Below are 21,530 nucleotides of genomic sequence, written 5' to 3'. Positions count from 1 at the left end.
GGACTCTCTAGGAATATTCCAAAATTACAGAGAAAAGCAATAGTTTAACAATGGTTACAGTAAGACCAGAAATTAGTTTCTACATATTTTCACAAGTGATTTTAAGTTCGTTTTTGAAGTTATATTAAAAACATTTTGTTGTTAAGCTGTGTCTGACTCTTTACGACTCTATGGACTGCATTATGCCAGGCTTCCCTGTCCTTCACCAACTCCCAGAGCTTGCTCAAATTCATATCCCCTGAGTTGGTGATGCCATCCAAACATCTCATCCTCTGTCGACTCCTTCTCTTCCTGCCTTCGATCTTCCCCAGCATCAGGGTCTTTTCCAATGAGTTGGCTCTCTTCACATCAGATGATCCAAGAATTGGAGCTTCAGCTTCAGCATCAGTCCTTCCAGTGAATATTCAGGACTGATTTCCGTTAGGATTGACTGGCTTGACCTCCTTTAAAATGTTTTTAAAACATTTTAAAACGTAATATTATCTTAAACTTGACAAAGAAATGTCGATTTGTAATAAATAAATGAAAAGAGAAGGGTCAGTAATTTTAACCGTGGAAAAAGAAGACAACCCAAAAAGGAACTGAATTATAGAAGTTGCCAGGAGGTTCAGTGCGCGGTTGATACACTGAAAGTCTGTGGATCAAACTAGTGGGTGAACAGTGAACACATTTCTCTGTTTCCTCCCAGACTTTCGCTTCCTCCCAGACTTTCGCGGCAACTCTGTGAATGATTTTAATCAGAAACGCTGACCCACAAGAACATAGAAACTTTAGGGGCAGGGTGATCGCGGTAGGGAGGCTGGGGAATGAACTTGTCACTTTCTCTTACAAGAACTTTGCGCCTCTGCTTGGCGCGGGGAGGGGGGTTTGGGGGAGGGTGGGAGCAGAGAATCCCAGCTTGAAACTAGAGAGAAGAAAATTCGTGTCATTACCCAAATCTGGCTTTTACCCTCTTGGGAATTCTCTGCCCCTGCGCCGTCAACGGCAGCGGCTCTGAGTCGAACTTCACTGTTGGTTTGACTTGCCCTCCACCAGGAAAGTTAAGAAGACTGGGAGCATGGACGAGATTCGCTTCCTGTGGTTGTAAGTGCGCATCTCTTTCCTCACCTTTCGCCAGAGGCTGCAATCCTGCAAGAGGCGCTGGACTGGGCGTCCTTCCCTTAGGGTGCCACGCTGCATTTGCATGCGCGCTCCGCGATGCCAAATTCTAGGTGCGCGGGGGTGAGGATTTGGCGGGATGCAGGTTCCAAGCGTCCTCCTCTAACAGTGAACATCTTTAGAAGCCGGCCTCCATCTGGCTGCCTAAAGAATCTGCCTGCAGTGTAGGAGACCCGGGTTCTATCCCTGGGTCGGGAAGATCAGTGGAGAAGGAAATGGCAAGCCACTAGAGTATCCTTGTCTGGAAAATCGCATGGACAGCGGAGGCTGGTGGGCTGCAGACCATGGGGTCGGAAAGAGTTGGGCAGGACTGAGCAACTAACCGGAGAAGGCGATGGCACCCCACTCCAGTACTCTTGCCTGGAAAATTCCATGGACGGAGAAGCCTGGTAGGCTGCAGTCTATGGGGTCGCGAAGAGTCGGACACGACTGAGCGACTTCACTTTCACTTTTCACTTTCATGCATTGGAGAAGGAAATGGCAACCCACTCCAGTGTTCTTGCCTGGAGAATCCCAGGGACACGGGAACCTAGTGGGCTGCCGTCTGTGGGGTCGTACAGAGTCGGACACGACTGGAGCGACTTAGCAGCAGCAGCAGCAGCGCAACTAACAGGTCACTTCTGTCTGGCTATGCTGGTAGCAGGAGCGTGCCATCCCCAAGAACAAAGGCGCAGGGAATGAATTCTGGAAACCCACTCTCCCTCGCTAACCGAAGCGGCCAAAGAGCAACTTAAACCCCTTCCATTGGTTTCTTGTATTGGGCCCTTCCAATCACCCTAAGGAAGTGGGTGCACAGCTAAAGAAAGCTTGGTCTCAGCCCTGGGAAGCCCACAGCGCCCTACGCACTCACCTGGTTCTTCTAGTCTCCAGAGCCTCCGCAGACGGAATGGGTGTAAATACGATTTTGTTGTGATATTTCCACGACGATTTCTACGCGGTTAGGGAGGGGAAAAAATACTATTTTTTAAAAGGGTCGTTTCATGTGGATGGCGACTGAGAAATCCCCGAGCCTCAGATCCTTTTCCTAGCAGAAAGAAAACAGGCTCAGAAGTAGCCAGGGCGGCAGAGAAAATACAGGTTAGGGGGCGCTTGGGGGCCGCAGAGTTCCCCCCTCCTTCCCCTTCCCACTTCCTACCTGATGCGAAGAACTGGCTCAGAAAAGACTGAGAGGCCGGAGAAGAAGGGGACGACAGAGGACGTGATGGCTGGATGGCATCACGACTCAGTGGACATGTTTGAGCAAGCTCCGGGAGATGGTGAAGGATAGGGAAGCCTGGCGTGCTGCAGTTCATGGGTTCTCAGGGAGTCGGAGACGACTGAGCGACTGAACAACAACATCAGCCAGAACAAAATCCCCGAAAAGAACGCGCCCCAAAGCTAGTAGGCGTGCGCGCATCTTCTCGGACAAGGGCGCTCGGCCTCCCAGGCGTTTAGAGGTGGTTCCCGAACTGCCTGGGGACTGAGAATTGCCTCTTGGGGACTTTGCTGGAAAGGTTCTGTCTCAAAAGCCTCTCTCTAAATCCAGTCGGAAACCCCAGAGATGGGGCGCAGTTAGGAAAATGAACATGATTTTCAACTTAAACTAGACATTCCAACCTCCCCCGACTCTGGCCCGTCTAGGCTTCACTTTCCCGTCACCTCGAGGGCTCAGGTCCACCTCCCCTCCGTCCCTCGCCTTGCCTGGAAGTGGGGGACCGGCCCTGGCGGGCGGGGAGCGAGGAAAGGCGGAGCACAGCGCGCGGGGCCGCTGGGCGGGGGACCTTTATAAACGTGCGGGCAGCTGCCTGGCGCCGCGGTGTGCTCCAGGTGGAGACTTTCCAGCACTGCGACCAAGAACAGGGCTCCACCCGAGCCTCCCTGAACCCTTGTCCGCCGCTTCTGCATTTCTAAATCGGCTTCTCTGTCTGTCTCTCTCCCCACTTGCTTTTAAAACAGGGGGAAAACAATCTTGGGCAGCTCTAGGTTGGTTTGTTTTTCTTGTGTCTTTCAGGACCCTTGGCCGGGAGTGCCCGCGAGGAGGACCGGATGCCGGCGCCGGAGGCGCAGCTGGCGGACTGCGCGTGGTCCTACGGGATGAAGCTCAGCTGGGACATCAACGACCCGCAGATGCCGCAGGTGCGTGAAACCCGCTGCGCGCGCCGCTCTCCATCCAAAGAGGAGGGATGTCTTGGCAGGGACTGTGAACAGGCCGCCCTACCACCACCCTCCCTCCAAAAAAAAAAAAAATACACATCCCTGAGAGCCCGCCAGTGTTCAGGAACTCCATAAATGGCAGAGCTGGGGTTAGAGATGTGTCTTCTCCCACTTGTTTCCTCGAACCCTTTTGAAAACACCGAAAGGAGCGGGAACTGTCCAATTAGGCTCCACGTTTCAGGTCGTCTGGCCGGCGGGAGCCTGACACCTCGTCCCTCACTTTCTTTTAACGGAGGTAGAAATCCGCTGACTCTTCCTTGTCCATTCTTCGACATCCACTAGAAAGGTGGAGGGGCATCTTGGTGAATATAGATGCCACCTCTTCTCACGCAGCAGAACTGTGAGATAGGTCCATAAATTGCAGTGACTGAATCTTAAACAGCAGGACTTGGGCCATTTATCCTGGCTGCCAGGATGAAGCGTGGCTTTTGGGGGGCTTTGTAGTCATTCTAACCAGGTCACAGGTGCCCAGACAGCCTCTGGAATCCAGGTTTTGGACACAACTTCTGAGTTTACTTCTCTAGTGAGGAGAAAATCAAAGTCATCTGTTTAGGATGAATTTGTTTTCATTTTTAACAGAAGGAAGGGGTCTCAAGCCAAGTCCCAGGAATGGGCTGGGCAGTTATGCTTGGTCACGGTGGTTGGGAGCAAAAACTGGGGAGTGACTTTAAAGTCCTGGGTGTAGTGGAAGGAGAATTAGGAGTGACCCGGAAGCATTTGCAGAGGTGGACTTCTGGCAATGCCCTGGTAAGAGTGAGAGAGACTTGACCTTTATTCAGCATCTATACGTGCCATGCAGGTGTTCAGGTGGACAGCAATTCATTAGCAATGTTGTGTAGCCTCTCAAAGAGATAAGTACTTTTGGGGTACACATTCATGGAAATCTATTTGTTTGTTTTCAAGCCTGCCTACTTTAGAGTCACACTGCCATTCTGTGAAAGTGGACCTCAGTACAGCAAGGGCATCTCCTTCTTACTGACCTCTGTCCATGTAAATCCCCACGGGGCAGGGGGGAATCTGTTCTTGTATTTTAGAAAAGAGCCATATCCAAGTAAGGGAAGGATGGGTTCTCTCACAAGGATTTTCTAGACTTCCCATGTAAGTGTGAAGAACTTATCCTCTGGGAGATTAGTTCTTAAACAGAGAGTGAGTGTGCCGTCTCTAAAGAGGCAGGTGCTCTGGGCTGGAGAAAGAGGATCCTGCTCTGGCTAGCCCAAGGAGGAAGGGCTACCCTCAAGGTGTGACCTTGAGACGGTTCCTGAATTTGCCTTCGTCCCGGGTCATTCACTTGTCATCAAGCAGTGGAATTAGATAACGATCTTAAACTCTCATCCCATGTGTGTTTAGTGCACTCTAGAGTGAAAACAGACCAAATGCAGACAAATGTACATGGCCGTGTTCTAATACAACTTCATTATGGATGGCAAAATTTGAATTTCATGTGACTTTTCATGTGTCACAACATATAACTCTTTTGATTTGTCCCCTCAACCATTAAAAAATGTCAAAATCATTCTTAGCTTGTGAGCTGTACTAAAACAAATGGGAAGCTGAATTAGGCACATGGTCCCTAGTTTGCAGACCCCTGCCATAAAGAGTACCTGGTAAATAGTAAGTGTGCACAAAAGGGTAATTTTATATTAAACTTATAACAAGAAAGACATTGCAGTATAAATAATGCATAATATGGACAAGGACCACCAAACACGAATAGGAAAGCGGTGCTCAGTCTATTAGATATCACATTATTTTAGCCAGGCAGCTGTTTTTGTAGGAGAATGACAATCCATATTGCTCTGGAGAGAGGCCCAGGACTTAGCAGGCTCTACCAAGTGCTCGGGTTTATCTTATAGCCAGGCTGTCATCGTAACGCCCTTGTAAACCTGGAAGGCTGGGCTTCCCAGGTGGCAGTAGTGGTAAAGAACGTACCTGCCAGTGCAGGAGACATTAGAGAGAGACATGGGTTCAATCCCTGGGTAGGGAAGATCCCCTGGAGGAGGGCATGGCCATCCACTCTAGTATTCCTACCTGGAGAATCCCATGGACAGAGGAGCCTGGGGGCTACAGTCCATGGGGTGGCAAAGAGGTGGACACAACTGAAGTGACTTAGCACGTATGCATGCAAACCTGGAAGGCTACTTTGGGAAGCTGTTCTTGTCTCTCTCATGTTGTACTGGGTATCAAGCCAAGAGCTTTGGAAGAAAAACCTCTGGATGGAAGAAAAGATACAGGCTCAAGTGTATATCAGTGAAGAACTTTCTAACCACTTTCTGCCCTGGCACTTTAATACTTACCTTAAAAATATTTGTAATATGTAAATATACCAAGAAGTGGTATAACCTGGTGGTAAGGAGGACAGGCTCTGGAGTCAAACTGTGTGGGCTCAAATCCTACAGCCAGATCTTACCAGCTGTGTGACTTTGGGCAAATCGATGAAGCTCTCTGGCCTCCATTTACTATTCAGTTAAATAGGGATAACACTAGTGCCTATTGTCTGTGGGCAGTATGAAAGCCAGAGCTAATACCTGTACCATTTTTGTAGGAAGCACTAGAGAAGCATCAGTTTATAGCCAGTTGTCAGAAGCGTACACACACACGATGAGTGACATTTCGTAAGAGCACGACTTCTGGGTTTTACAGTATTTCTGGAATTAAAAAGACTCAGTTTTCATCCTGATATGCTTGGAGAAGATTAAAAGCTTGCTGCATGGCATTTGGGGTGAATAAACTTGATTGCTGTCTTTGGATACCTTTGCAGAAGCCAGCTCACTTTGACCACTTCTGCGAGTGGCCGGACGGCTATGTGCGTTTCATCTACAGCAGCGACGAGAAGAAGGCGCAGCGCCACCTGAGCGGCTGGGCCATGCGCAACACCAACAACCACAACGGCCACATCCTCAAGAAGTCGTGCCTGGGTGTGGTGGTGTGTGCGCAGGACTGCGCCCTGCCCGACGGCTCGCGGTTGCAGCTGCGGCCAGCCATCTGCGACAAGGCGCGGCTGAAGCAGCAGAGTAAGCCGTGGGGCCGGGTGGGGGTGGCCCTGCAGGCCTGAGTTCCCCTTCCCAGTGAGTGCGTTCCCCTTCCTTCCTTCCTTCCGGGGGGCTGGGAATTATTAATATTAATTAATTAATTTTGTTAACATTAATATAGTTAATATTTATTAATATTAATCATTAATATTTCACCACCTCTGGCATTGCAGAGAAGCCTTGTCCCAACTGTCACTCTGCTTTGGAGTTGATCCCCTGTCGAGGGCACAGCGGTTACCCTGTAACCAACTTCTGGCGACTGGATGGCAACGCGATCTTTTTTCAGGTAGATGAGGGAACCCCACAGTTTGAGATGGACAGTCTCATCGTATCACAGCGACCAGGCCACCTGCCAGGTGTCTCAGAAACTCTTGTTTCTGGTTTAGTCCCTAAGCTGTGTCCGACTCTTTGTGACCCCATGGACTGTAGCCTGCCAGGCTCCTCTGTCCATGGAATTCTCCAGGCAAGAATACTGGAGTGGGTTGTCATTCCCTTCTCTAGGGGATCTTCCCTACCCAGGGACTGAACCCCTGTCTTCTGTGTTGGCAGGCAGATTCTTTACTGCCTAAGCCACCAGGGAAGCCCCTTAGAAACTCTGGACCAAACCAAATACAGCTCAACTGGTCAGAAATAGGTGTTGTGGCTTCTAGCCTAGCCTTACTAGGCTCCTAGAAATTAGTTCACCTACTGTGTGCTCTCTAAGAGTGAACTTAGTTATAGTTCTTTTCATATTTAAAAGGACTATTAGGTCATCTTTTAAGATGTCTATTATTAGTGCAGTTTTATTTGTTTAAGAATTTTTCCCCCCGTTTCTTTGAAAAAACAACAACATGGGATGTTGGGAAAGGCATATTTAATTTTTGCCCAGCTTCGCTGCAGAGGAACACATGTGATTCATCCCTTTATTAATGCAGGCCAAGGGAGTTCATGATCACCCAAGACCAGAGAGCAAATCAGAGACGGAAGCTAGAAGAAGTGCAATCAAGAGACAAATGGCTTCTTTTTACCAACCACAGAAAAGGAGAATTCGAGAACCTGAGGTAATGGGGAGCTGATGTTACACTTGTGGTCTGTATTTGTTGTCATCAGAAAATACACTGAGAATTACGCTAAATAGGAATGCCATACCTTAATTTAAAAGGTTTGATTTTATGTGAAAGTTCTATGTCTCTAACAAAATGTCAATGAATCAAATTTTTGAATAGGGTTTCTAATCCCTTCTTCTCCTTGGGGAAAAAAAAAAAGAGCTGAATATCTCTACAGTTAATGATAGACCGGGGATATGAGCTGACATTCTACTACAAGGGCAATTATCCAACGGTCATACAGAAAAACATAGGTGCATCCCAGTGAGTTAACAGTACAGCTTTGAGAGGGCCCTTTGCATTATTAACGTAGAACAGATAAAAGTTCTTTGTGCAACTTGAGCCAGTTTGGCTTCTCTACCAAAGTATGCCAAGCAGGCAGAATATTTGCCTGAAGATAAGAGGCACTGGTCTTGTCTGAGCACTTTCTATGTGCCATGACATACAGGCAAAGAGATTTACACTTCTTAAGATCACAAAAGCCTTAAGAAGAAACTACGGTTATTGAGCCCCATTTTTAAGTGAGGAACCTGAGGCTCAGAGAGAGTAGGTAACTTGTCTAACTCATGAGGGACAGGCAGGATTTGAACCCACGTCTGCGGCAGGCTCCTAAGCCTCTGCTCTCCTGCACATAGTGTGCGGAAGACAGGATCGTCCACCACTGAGACCCACCCTCCCAGGCTATCCTGGACCCTCCGAGGTCAGCAGCGTGGAATTCAAGACTGAGCTCAAGCCGTGAAATTCCTGGACCGGGTGCCCAGAAAGTGTTTGCTTGTTATTTGGTTGGTTGGTGACTGTTGACAGGTGAAGATGTCCATGTAATTTACATCTCTATTTACAAATAAAAACTTTGGGTCATTTCTTTAGGCAGGAGAGAATCAGGATCACAGCAGACATTTCAACAACATCCCTTCCCTGGAGAACCCAGAGGGCTTGGATGTGATTCCTGACGCTGGCTTCCCTGTTTTGGGCCAGCACTGCCTTTCCTTTCCAAACTCGGATGCTTGCAAAGCTACCTGCGACCTCACCACCTTCCAGGGAGACATAGTACCACCCTTTCAGAAGTATTCGAACCCAAGAATCTATTTGCCCCGGCCCCCCTGCAGCTATGAATTGGCAGGTCCTGGGTATGCAAATTCAAGCCCGTATCCCACCTTTTATAAAGATGCCGGCAGTATCCCTAAGGACTCGGACTGGGTTCAGCTGAATGCGCTGCCGTACAACGTCAACACCTACAGCAGCTTTGAGAGGAGCTGTGATTTCACCAGTAACCAGCACAGCTGGAAACCAGCCCTTGGAAAAGCTGGCCCAGGGGAGAGGATGGACCAAGGACAGTTCCCGGTCGAGGCCACTCACCCTCAGCACACCCCACAGCCCCCCTGCAGGTACCTTGCAACCGCCCCGCCAGCCGCTCCAGCCCTTCAGACGGTGATCACCACCACCACCAGAGTCTCCTACCAGGCCTGCCAGCCCCCCACCCTGAAATGCTGTGACAACGTGCGGGATGCAAAGAGCCTCTCCAGCTGTGACTATGCTTCTGAAAACACCCAGATGTCCATCTACCCAGGAGCCTTGGACTTTCCAGCTCCAGTTGTCACGACAAGCTCTCCAACAGCATCGCTTCCTCTGAAGATTCCCAGAGATTGCTGGACCGTCAGACAACATTCTCTGCCTTATCCTCTAGGAGCAGCACCCTCCCGGACAGACGGAGCAGAGGCCTGGGAAGTGTGTTCCTCCAGACTGGGGTCTGCAGCCAACTATTCAGATCGAATCAGTCCATTCTTTAGCTGTGACAATGAGGACTTTTGAACAGCAGTCCTGGGCACAGCATAATACTGGTCTTCATGTACGCAGTGGAAGACGACATGGAAGCTCTCTCTTAAATTGGGAGATTCATTTAGCATGCAAAGAAATATATATTATATCAATGATATTTATGTACATATATATGATAGGAAAACCAATGATCAGAGTAAATTATAGACTGGAAATGTTTAGTTACTATAGTACATTTTGCACAGGAAAGCCTACTATAGTACATAGAATCAGGTCTGGAATGTGACTTCCAAATGAACAGATAAGCATGAAAGTTGGGTCTTCCAGGTGGCGCAGTGGTAAAGAATCTGTCTGCCAGTGCAGGAGACACAAGAGGTGAGGGTTTGATCCCTGGGTCAGGAAGATCTCCTGGAGGAGAAAATAGCAACCCACTCCAGTATTCCTGCCTGGAGAATCCCATGGTCAAAGGAACCTTGTGCGCTGCAGTCCATGGGATCACAAAGAGTTGGACACAACTGAGCACAGCACACACACACGGGCGTGCACGCATGCACACACACACACACACACACACGGGCGTGAGAGCAAACGTTAATGAGCTACGTCCATTTAGTTTGTTAGTTGGAGTAGAAATCAAGAATCTTGGTTCTCACTCAAAGCCTCCTCCATTGGATCCTATTAGAGAATTTCACAAATCTTTATTTGGCTCTTAGGGATTGTCAAAATGGCTTTGGAAAGATATCTGTACAATCTTAACCCCTGAGTCATTTCCTAAGACTTTCATTAAGCATTTACAACCTGTGAAAATACTTCAGGAAGTAATTTGCATAATTTTATCTCCAAAGTATGTATCTATAGCTTTTAAGGAAATCTACCATGTACAGTGATAAAGTGCAGTTGTTTCTAAGTGAATTTTGGTTTCCAGTATCAGTTGAATATCTTCTCTCAACGCTGATGAATGTTTGCCTAACAGAGACAGCCTAACACTGATGATGTGTATTTAATGGATTTTTACTGTACTAAAGCATATTTTTTGACTAGGTTTCAAAATTAGAATTGAGATGTTTTATTCAAATTTAGCTTTACTAGTTGTAAAGCTCATAAATGTATACCTCATAAATGTAAATGATAATGTTATTGATTAAACATAATAAATAACATTTTAAAATAATGTAGCTGAATCTTCAGTTACTTCATAACAAAAATAGACAAAAATTGTTCATAGTATGACCTGTAAAACACTTGTTTTAATAGATTAAACATACTAGTTTAAGTTTTGTTTATTTAAGAAAAAACTATTTGCTATCTAATGATAGAAATTCTCTTCCAAATACTGTGCATGGGACCTCCCTGGTGGTCCAGTGGCTAAGACTCTGAGCTCCCAATGCAGAGGGCCCAGGTTTAACCCCTGGTCAGGGAACTAGGTCTTACATGCCACAACTGAAGATTCCACAGGCCACAACTAAGACCCCGTGCAGTCAAATAAATGAATATTACCAAAAACACAGGACCTCCCCAGTGGCTCAGCTGGGGGAGAACCCATCTGCCAATGCAGAAAACAGAAGAGGTGCAGTTTTGATCCCTGGGTCTGCAAGATCCCCTGGAGAAGGAAATGGCCACCCACTCCAGTATTCTTACTTGGGAAATCCCATGGACAGAAGATCCTGGCCGGCTGCAGTCCATGGGGTCACAAAGAGTGAGACACAACTTAGAGACTGAACAACAACAACAACAAACTCAAAGAAAAAACAAAGCAGTGTGCATACATGCACACACACACACACTTCTGCGCAGCTCCAGCACACACACACGCACTTCTGCGCAGCTCCAAGTGCTTAATGAAAATGTTCAATTTTCAAATAAGAACAAACTGTAGAGATAAATTTTTGAGAATTGATGGGGAGGAGGATTATTCACAAATTTGATTACTGTGCTCAATCTGCATAACTAAATTGCAGTCAATCATATGCCATTTAAATCACTGAGCACTGTATATTTATTGCTACTGCTCACCTGATTCATAAAGCCCTCATACACTGCTGTAATGAATGCATGCATTACTGGCCACGAGATTAAAAAAAGTATAAGCACACTCCTGTTCCATGGCCAACTTTTTCTCAAAGGAAAGGATGCCTAATACATTCATGGACTACTTTTTTTCTTTAGATTTCCATTGCCAGAACTTGCAGCTTCTAATCATATCTAGCAATCACATAGCAATTATGTGGGCCAGATACTGTTCTAAACCCTGAACAAGTATTAATTTATTTGATCTTCATAGTAGTCCTCTGAGCTACCTGAGAGAGGCCAAGTGATTTTCACAGTGAGTGGCAGGGCTGGAATTTGAATTCATCTCCAGAGTCCCCACTTTTAGCCACATCACATTAGCTTTGATTATAGCTATTTATCAACAAAATCCCACTTGTACTTAGCAAGTGTTGTGCTTGGCATGGAGTAGCGAGTTTTATTACTGCCAAGTGCTTATCCCCTAACATTGGACACAAGGGTTCTGTACAGGATGGTAGATAGGGGAGGGGTGGGAGTGGACAGACAGACCCTGGGCAAAGCCCTGAGGTGACCATTCCCCAAAGTGTGGCACAAGGGTGTTCTGGGTGACAGGATGATTCTAGATGGTCCACAAATATTGTATGTTAATAGTTAGGACTTATTTTAATGTATAATAGGGAAAGAACAACACATCCCAACTATGATTTCAGGGTATTTTTGCTGAGACAGAGCAAAGCCACAAGGCAATTTAAGGAAAAATATTAAGCAAATAATAGTACAGATGTTACAAGAAATGCCAAAAAATCATCGAAATTGTTGAAAGCCACTGAGTAAGAAGGCATGCGGTAACAGAGAAGAATAAACCTGACTCCGCATCACATCCACTCCTTTAGCAGTAAGCCCTGTGCTCTGTCAGGCTGACTCTCCACCTTCATAAAAGAACGTTGCCTAGAGCCTGAAATATACAAGATAGCCCACCATCACGGCTCTGCCTCCAAGTCTTTAAAGTAGGAAATGGCAACCCACTCCAGTATTCTTTCCTGGGAAATCCCACGGATAGAGGAACCCTGAAGGCTACAGTCCATGGGGTCGTAAAAGAGGTGGACACAACTTAGAGACTAAACAGCAGCATTCAACAATTAGGCCGGAAAATCAATAAGGATAAAGAAGATTTGAGCAATATAGTAAACTAAGAAAACTTGACAGGCATCAAAGAACACTCAACAACAACAGATATACAGTATTCCAAAGTGTGCATGGAACATTCTCCAGAACAGAACATACGTTACAACACAAAACAAGCCTCTGTAGATTAAAAAGATAAAAGTCCTACAAAGCAAGTGTTCCTACCACAATGGAATAGAAATCAATAATAGAAGTAATCTAGGAAATTCACAAATATGTATAACTTAAACAACATACTTCTAAATAATCAGAAAATCAAAGAAGAAATTGCAAGGAAAAGTAGAAAATATTTTGAGAGTAATGAAAGCAAAAGACAATACACTGAAACTTATGGGATTCATTTTATTGGATCTGGCAATGTGGAAAGCATTGGTGACCATGATAATAATAATTGTTTCCATGATGTGATGGGCTCTGTGTGCTGAGAAGCAGACAAAGCAGCTGGTGACAAAACGATTAAGCTCAGTTGGTAAAGAATCCGCCTGCAATGCAGGAGACCCCGGTTCGATTCCTGGGTTGGGAGGATCCCCTGAAGAAGGGAAAGGCTACCCACTCCAGTATCCTGGCCTGGAGAATTCCATGGACTGTATAGTCTGTGGGGGGTCCCAAAGAGTTGGACACAACTGAGTGAATTTCTCTTTCACATTCAATGTAGATTTGGACTGTAGAGAAAAGTCTATATTTTCAATTAAAAACTATATTGAGAGCTTCAAATTCCTTCCAGTGAAGTTTGTCTTAGTGATGGGGTTGCCAGAGTTAGCAAAAAATTTAGAGGGTTCCCTGTTAGATTTGAATTAAGACAAACAATAAGTACTTTCTGAGTGTAAGTATATCCCAAATAGGGCTTCCCTGGTGGCTCAGACCATAAAGAGTCTTTCTGTGATACAGGAGACCCAGGTTTAATCCCTGGGTCAGGAAGATTATTGCATGGACATACAAAAGTATTGCTTATCTGAAATTCAGGCTTAACTGGGTGTTCTGTATTTTATTTGGCCTTCCTTCTTGGGGAGAATGTTAAAATGTAATTTCATTCCTGGTCAAAATGTGGTAAAGGACATTTGATAAACTAAGAGGCTGAAAATGTCATTACCTAGAACAATTTGGCTGCTGAACTTTTGTGTGGGAAAAACATATTTTTACGAGTTGTTTACTTAATGGGAGAGAATATATTTGTATCATTCTTTAGAATGTAAAAATCATGGTATGCGAATCTCCAATTATAGATATTTTTGTGTTTTGTTTTTTAAAAACATAGTTTGACATTATTTCTAGCACCTATACGTTTTTATGCTTATATCACTTTATTAATGATATTGCTGTTTCCACTTGATACTTCCCTCTCCTTTCCAAATCTAAAACTACTGCTTCATGAAAGAAAAATATACTCGCATATTTTCTTAAAAAAAAGCTAAAAAAAATAAAAATCAGAGATAACTTAATAAAGATTTTAAAAATCCAAGCACATTTATATTTACCAACCTTGCGGGTCGGACAAGCAGAGTCCCACGACCTACCCCTTCAGCTGATGCTCACCCTGTTTATTTCTATTTCTATGCCGCCTGCTTAAAGCAAAGAGTGTTCTGCACCAGTAATGGATTTTCCATTAATCAGCCCTTGAGAACTGGGTCTTCTGATTCTCTCTCGGGCAGCTGCGCTACCCACATTGTGTCTTACAGCTCGTCTGATGAATCTTCTTTGAACACGAGGCAGTCCGAGCCTCGGTGTGGGGGGAAGAGGGTGTCTAAGCCTTTCCATGCTCTCAGCCACCTGTGCTGCCCCGCTGATGAATCAGAAGGGCACTGCTGAGTAAAAATGCCACCTGGCTACCTATGCGGGCCTCTGCCTGCGGAAAATAAGCATTCTCTTGTTTAATGTTTCTAAAGGGCGAGATTAAAAAAAAAAAAAAAAAAGCCAATGGAAAAGCCTTCTGCCTGGAAACGTTCTCTCCAAACAGACTACACTGCTGACCCAGGTTTCCATAAACCACCTGAACTCCTTCTCTTAACCACCCTAACCACTGTGCTTTTAAAGACCTTTTCTAACTGTTGCCAAGATGTAGCGAAAAAAAAAAAAAAAAAAAACCCACCTTAATTCAACTGCACAGGGAATTCCAGAGAGGGGATGTACAGATGCCATCTATTCCAGTCTCTATGTTCGGGCATCAGTGCCCTTGGTTATAGGTTATAGAGAAGAGTATAGTTTAATGCCCTAATTTCCCCCATCTCTGCTAGTCGGTGCTCCCTGTCTTTCCCCTCCAAAAGGCCTATTTTAATAAATTGAATCTGTTTAAATAAATACCCCACCTTCTGCATCCCACCTTTGACAGCGGACTCCTACACCCAAAGGAACGGTAGAGCAGAGCCTTTCAAAAGAAGGACAAAAACGTCCTTCTCTGTGTATCCAAAACCTCATGGCCTGCTTATGTTCTATCGAAAGGCTTTTTCTAGTATAGGATTTTGATCCAACTGGTGCTTGGACCAAATTTTTGTTGTTGTTCAGTCGCTAAGGTGTGTTGACCAAATTTAGTAAGAACCAATATAATATACCTCTAGATGAGATTATGTCTATATCCTTATTCATTTCTAGGGCTTCCCAGGTAGCTCAGTGGGTAGAAGAATCCGCCTGCAATGCAGGAGGTGAAGGTAGATGATAGTTCAGTCCTTGGACTGGGAAGATCCCTTGGAGAGGGGCATGGCAACCCATTCCAGTATTCTTGCCTGGAGAATCCCATGGACAGAGGAGCCTGCTGGGCTGCAGTCCACAGGGTCACAGAGAGTCAGACACGACTGAAGCGACTGAACATACACATCCATATCTATCTATCTACCTGTCTATCTGTATACGAAATTGGCTCACAACTGTCAGATCTGACCTTCAGAAATCAGTAAGGCAAGTCCACAGGCTAGAAATTCTGGCAAGAGTTGGTGTTACAGTCCTGAGTCTAAATCCCACAGGGCAGCAGGCTGGAAATTCAGGCAGGGTTTCTGGCTCCTGTCTTGAGGAAAGATTGCTTCTTTTTCAGGAAACCTCTGTCTTTCCTCTTAAGACTTTCAACTGGTCCTGTGAGGCTCAGGCACACAGTGGAGGGCTATGTGCTTTTATGGGAAGTCTACCAATCTAAATGTGAATCACGCCAGTACACACCTTCACAGAAACATCTAGAATAAGGTTTGGCCGAACGATTTAGCCCAGTAGCCTTGTATAACTACCCAACTTACTTGATAAAGGTGGATTAAAGGGACCAGGAATATACAGCTAGAAAAAGAGACTCAGATGGAATGTGATAAAATCTAGAAGTATTTGCAGTCATCTCCAGTACATATGGGCTACCCTGTGGCTCAGCAGTAAAGAATCTGCCTGCAATTCAGGAGCCTCAGGAGACATGCGTTCCATCCCTGGGTTGGGAAGAGCCCCTGGAGGAGCACATGGCAACCCATACTGTATTCTTGGCTAGAGAATCCCATGGACAGAGGAGCCTGGTGGGCTACAGTCCATGGGGTCACAAGTCAGACATAACTGAGGAGACTTAGCAGGTATACACAGATGGCGTTGTAGTACTGGGTGGCGTTTAGGGACATGAGCTTCAGACAAAACTGAAAATAGCAGAGGAAAGGTTCTGCTGGGACTCTCACAGCTGTGTAGTGGGAGCTGAGATTTGACCCCGCCCTTCCTGCCACTGTGAACACTGGGAAGGCTGTTCCTTTTGTGGGACGACTTGAGGGCTGTAGTTCCTTCCTCTCAGTTCAGTTCAGTCACTCAGTCACGTCCGACTCTTTGTGCCCCCATAAATTGCAGCATGCCAGGCAGCACGCCTGACCATCACCAACTCCTGGAGCTTGTTCAAACTCATATTCATTGAGTCCATGATGCCATCCAACCACCTCATCATTTGTCATCCCCTTCTCCTCCTGCCCTCAATCTTTCCCAGCATCAGGGTCTTTTCAAATGAGTCAGTTCTTCGAATCAGGTGGCCAAAGTATTGGAGCTTCAGCTTCAACATGAGTCCTTCCAATGAACACCCAGTACTGATTTCCTTTAGGATAGACTGGTTTGATCTCCTTGCAGTCCAAGGGACTCTCAAGAGTCTTCTCCAACACTACAATTCAAAAGCATCAATTCTTCGGCACTCAGCTTTCTTTACAGTCCAACTCTCACATCCATACGTGACTACTGGAAAAACCATAGCTTTGACTAGATGGACACTTGTTGGCAAAGTAATGTCTCTGCTTTTTAATATGCTGTCTAGGTTGGTCATAACTTTTCTTCCCAGGAGCAAGCGTCTTTTAATGTCATGGCTGCAATCACCATCTGCAGTGATTTTGGAGCCCCCCAAAAATAGTCTCTCACTGTTTCCATTGCTTCCCCATCTATTTCCCATGAAGTGATGGGACCACAGGCCGTGATCTTAGTTTTCTGAATGTTGAGTTTTAAGCCAGCTTTTTAACTCTCCTCTTTCACTTTCATTAACAGGCTCTTTAGTACTTCTTCACTTTCTGCCATAAGGGTGGTGTCATCTGCATGCTGCTGCTGCTAAGTCACTTCAGTCGTGTCTGACTCTGTGCGACCCCATAGACAGCAGCCCACCAGGCTCCTGTCCCTGGGATTCTCCAGGCAAGAACACTGGAGTGGGTTGCCATTTCCTTCTCCAATGCATGAAAGTGAAAAGTGAAAGTGAAGTCGCTCAGTTGTATCTGACTCTTAGTGACCCCATGGACTGCAGCCTACCAGGCTCCTCTGTCCATGGGATTTTCCAGGCAAGAGTACTGGAGTGGGGTGCCATTGCCTTCTCCGGTCATCTGCATATCTGAGGTTATTGATATTTCTCCTGGCAATCTTGATTCCAGCTTGTGCTTCATCCAGCCCAGCGTTCCTTATGATGTACTCTGCATAGAAGTTAAATAAGTAGAGTGACAATACACAGCCTTGATGTACTCTTTTTCCTATTTAGAACCAGTCTGTTGTTCCATGTCCAGATCTAACTGTTGCTTCTTGACCTGGATACAGATTTCTCAGGAGTCAGGTCAGGTGGTCTGGTATTCCCATCTCTTGAAGAATGTTCCACAGTTTGTTGTGATCCACATAGTCAAAGGCTTTGGCATAGTCAATAAAGCAAAAGTAGATGTTTTTCTGGAACTCTCTTGCTTTTTTGATGATCCAACAGATGTTGGCAATTTGATCTCTGGTTCCTTCCTCTCAGAGGAACTGAAATTTCTCCTTTTTATTCAGGGGCAGAGGTTTTACATTTTTTAAATTATTTATTTACTTATTTGACCTTGCTGGGTCTTAGTTGCAACATGCAGGATCTAATTTAGTTGTAGCAGAACTCTAAGTTGTGGCTTCTGGGATCTAGTTCCCTGTCTGGGGATTGAACTTGGGCTTCCACCGGGAACGTCCCTGAGATTCTATATTATTTAGAGGATTTGTACAGAAACCTGGGAAACTTGCGCTTTACAATCTGAAATAACTGAATGAAAATGAGCCAGAAAACAGGATGTGGTCTAGAAGTCTGCTTATAAGCAACCTCCCTAAGATACAGAGGAAAAGACTGAAGGATAATGCATCAGATGAAGCAAAAGCAGTTTGTTATCCTAGAGTCTTTTCCATGGACCTTGGAATCCTTGGATCAAGCTCACCCCTCTGAGAATGGGACTCAGTACATCCTTAGAAGGAAGACATATGGTGAGACTCCAACATTTCAAATACGGATTCCATCACACATCTCCTGTTTTGTCTTCTTTCGTGATTCATTCCCAACCAGAGTTCAGGTCACACTGATAAACCGCCTACATGTAAAACACAGCTTAGAATACTCAGACTTTATTATATATACAAAATAAATGTATTTGGCTGTGCCAGGTCTTCACACGTGATCTTCATTGCAGATTGTGGGATCTAGTTCTTCGACCAGGGATTGAACCCAGGCCCCCTGCATTGAGGGCAGGCAGTCTTAACCACTGGACCATCAGGGAAGTCCCTGGAATACTTAGACGTTGAAGGCTTGGTTTGACATATAACTGATTCACTTTGCTGTACAGCAGACACTAACAACAAAGTAAAGCAACTAATACTCCAATAAAAAAATTTTTTAATAAAATGGAATAAAAGCTTAGCTTGTTTTGACAAAATTTAGTATTATTAGAGGCTAGACAAGATTATGCATTAAAAAACTGAAATGGATTTTATGTGGAGAAGAAAAGAGAACTAATTATATGCAAAGTTCATAAATGTAAGACTGTCTACTCCTCAGCTGGTAAATATACCATATTCTCTGGAATTCTTGTTTGCTACTCTTCGGTATTAATAGCTAATGAGGTTGCTCTACACTGCACTGCTGGTGGAAACACTGAAGAGAGACTCAGGATTTTCATGAGACCCTGGAGATTCATTTCTTTAACGAGGACAAGATGCCTTGAATCTGTGAAACGTTATACTAAGCATTTGCTGAACCTGAAGGTGTAGCAAGTGGTGACAGAATAATGTTATCAGTGACCTGTATCCGTTGTGCAAATGCCAGGAAAATAATTTCAAGGGGATTTCTCAGGTATTTGTAATAGATCGTAAATCAAAAATGGCTGCTGACTAGTAACATCAGACATTCCAAAAGAGTTTCTAGAGTATTCTTTGAACTGCAAATGTAAAAGTTGTTCTCAAAAGTATAAATATATCTACTTTAGGTAATCCAGAAAAGAATGGATAAATATAATTTGAGTCTCCACAATTATCTCTTAAAGTGCTCTCCAAGGGAAATTCTAAAGTAAGTAAGAAGTCAATTCTAAAATGTAGAAAATGGCATCTTTCCTGGTAGTTTAGCAGTTAGAACTCTGAGGTTCTACTGCAGGGAGCTTGGGTTTGGTCCCTGATCAGGGAACTAAGATCCCACAAGCTGCATGGTGCGACCCAAAAAAAAAAAAAAAAAATGTAGAAAAGGAGTAAGGAATGATGAATTATCCTTTTTTTTACTGGACGTTTGCAGTGGTGATATATATCAACTGAGACAGGTGTTGAGTCTGCCTCAAGGCCACAGGTGCAAAGCCCTGTACCAAGGCCACAGAAGCAGAAAGCAGAACCAAGGTCACCCCCAGAACTGACTGAGCCCCTTTGTAACCATTGCCAAACGCCCTCCCCCAATCATCTCTAGCAGGCTTCCTGACCTCAAATTAGGCAAAAATGCCCACCCATGGTAGTCACCCTATAGCGCCCAAACTAATCACCTAATACGAACCTGCCAGCAGGAATTTTCTTTGTCTTGGGGCTATAATTGGCCACTAACCTATGAAAAGCGTTAGGTCTCACTGGTCTGACAGGAGGTCGGCCTACTGGATCTGCAGCGCCTTCATTAACTCTGTACTTTGTCCTTAATAAACTCACTGCTTTCTGCAGGACTCTGTGTCTGAAAATTCTTTTCCAACTCGCCTTCAGACTGCCTCAATAATGGGGATGGCTGAAGGGAGAGCACTTTGGGGAAGTGGGGCAAGGAGACTATTAGGAGATGAGTTTTAACACATTAAGTTCAAACTACTAGATTTCTCAGTAAAGTGTTGAGCAGGTTATTGGATATATGGGTCTAGAGTCCAAGATGGAGGCATAGAATTGGAGATACAGATTTGGGAATCATCAACATACAATCAAACTTGCCATTGGTAGGTTGTAAAATGCTATTCAAATATAAAGTATCATTACTAGTAGTTACTCATGAACAACACAGCAACAGTCATTGACCCACTAACCCCTTTGTTTGGAACACACACAGTTACTCTTTAAAGAACGAAATAATGTCATTTGCAGCAATTGATGGACCTAGAGGTTATCATACTAAGTGAAGTAAGTCAGACAGAAAAAGATAAATATCATATGTTATTGCTTATAGTGGAATCTAAAAAATGATACAAAAGAACTTATTCACAAAACAGAAATAGACTCACAGACTTAGAAAACAAACTTATGGTTACCAAAGGGGAAAGGGTGGCGGGGGGTGTGGGGGGGTATAAATTAGGAATTGTGGATTAACAAGGGCTTCCTAGGTGGTGAATTGGTAAAGAATCCGCCTGCCAAAGTAGGAGACACAAGAGACGCAGGTTCGATCCCTGGGTTAGGAAGATCCCCTGAAGGAGGAAGTGGCAATCCACTCCAATATTTTTGCCTGGAAAATTCCATGGACAGAGGAGCCTGGTGGGCTACAGCCCAAGAGATCACCAGAGTCAGATGTGACTGCACTGGGGGTTAACAGACACAAAATATAAAACAGATAAACATCAAGGTACAGCCCAGGGAACCATATTCACTATCTTGCAATAATCTATAATGGAAAAGAATCTGAAAGAGAATCTAGCTGTCTATCTCTGAACCACTTCAGTGTATACCAGAAACTACTAGAACATTATAAATCAACCATACTTCAATTTTGAAAAAAGATACTTCATGAAAAATATATATTTTTAAACAGAATACAATTTTTGGAAAATAGGACATATATACATGTGCTAAATTTTTCTTGCTCTATTTCTCAATTATTTTATTGTCAATTTTAATTACTAAGACGTTCAGAGGGTCTCAACTGATTTTAGGCTTACAAAGTATTATCAATTGGAAGCTCTGAGAAGGCCATGTAATGACATCTTCTTCAAGAGTGCTTATTTTCCTAAGGAATGAAGAGCTCAAAATGTGAAATATAGTCTCAAAAGAACCTCGAGGCTGCTAGGTCAGCCACAGTCTTGATAAGAATCATGTAACGAAGGATATGCTGCTAATCTTTGATAAGGAACATGCAGGTAGTTTAAAAATATACATACTTTTCAACACTCCATCCTGTAAGGAGAATTGAAAGAAACATCAATTAAGGTTTAAGCACTGAAAAATTGATTATTGAGGATGACACAGTTTATGGAAAGTAGAAGGATGAGGGTTTATAGAAGGGAACTCCCTGGATGATAACATTAAACCACTGCCAATCCTGATGCTATGCTGGGCTCAGAACACATATTTTGCCATTTTGCTGTTACATATCTACATGTCAGTCCATCAGATTACAAATAGGAATATTTAAGAATACAACATTGCTCTGCAATATTTGAAGTATCAACACTTGAAAGTAAATTGT

General features: G+C 44.5%; 1 protein-coding gene across 1 annotated transcript; it reads left to right on the top strand.

Annotated features, from left to right (window-relative positions):
* The first annotated feature begins 1,197 nt into the window (after positions 1-1,197).
* On the top strand, positions 1,198-9,274 carry GCM2 (glial cells missing transcription factor 2). Its single transcript, XM_005905496.2, has 6 exons — positions 1,198-1,243; positions 3,149-3,273; positions 6,110-6,362; positions 6,554-6,666; positions 7,295-7,420; positions 8,333-9,274. The coding sequence occupies exons 1-6, from the start codon at positions 1,198-1,200 to the stop codon at positions 9,272-9,274; spliced, it is 1,605 nt and encodes a 534-aa protein (XP_005905558.2).
* Positions 9,275-21,530: the final 12,256 nt, after the last annotated feature.

The sequence above is a fragment of the Bos mutus genome, chromosome 23 (assembly GCF_027580195.1).
Source record: "Bos mutus isolate GX-2022 chromosome 23, NWIPB_WYAK_1.1, whole genome shotgun sequence".
Classification (NCBI taxonomy): domain Eukaryota; kingdom Metazoa; phylum Chordata; class Mammalia; order Artiodactyla; family Bovidae; genus Bos; species Bos mutus.
Note: the sequence above shows the minus strand (reverse complement) of the source record. Positions and strands in the feature narration are given on the sequence as shown.

What these genes read in the sequence shown, in the direction of transcription:
- GCM2 (XM_005905496.2), top strand. Translation starts at nt 1,198, where the DNA reads ATGCCAAATTCTAGGTGCGCGGGGGTGAGGATTTGGCGGGATGCAG. An exon ending in GAGGATTTGGCGGGATGCAG is followed by an intron (nt 1,244 to 3,148) that starts GTTCCAAGCGTC and finishes TGTGTCTTTCAG; the next exon opens with GACCCTTGGCCGGGAGTGCC. An exon ending in GCAACGCGATCTTTTTTCAG is followed by an intron (nt 6,667 to 7,294) that starts GTAGATGAGGGA and finishes TTATTAATGCAG; the next exon opens with GCCAAGGGAGTTCATGATCA.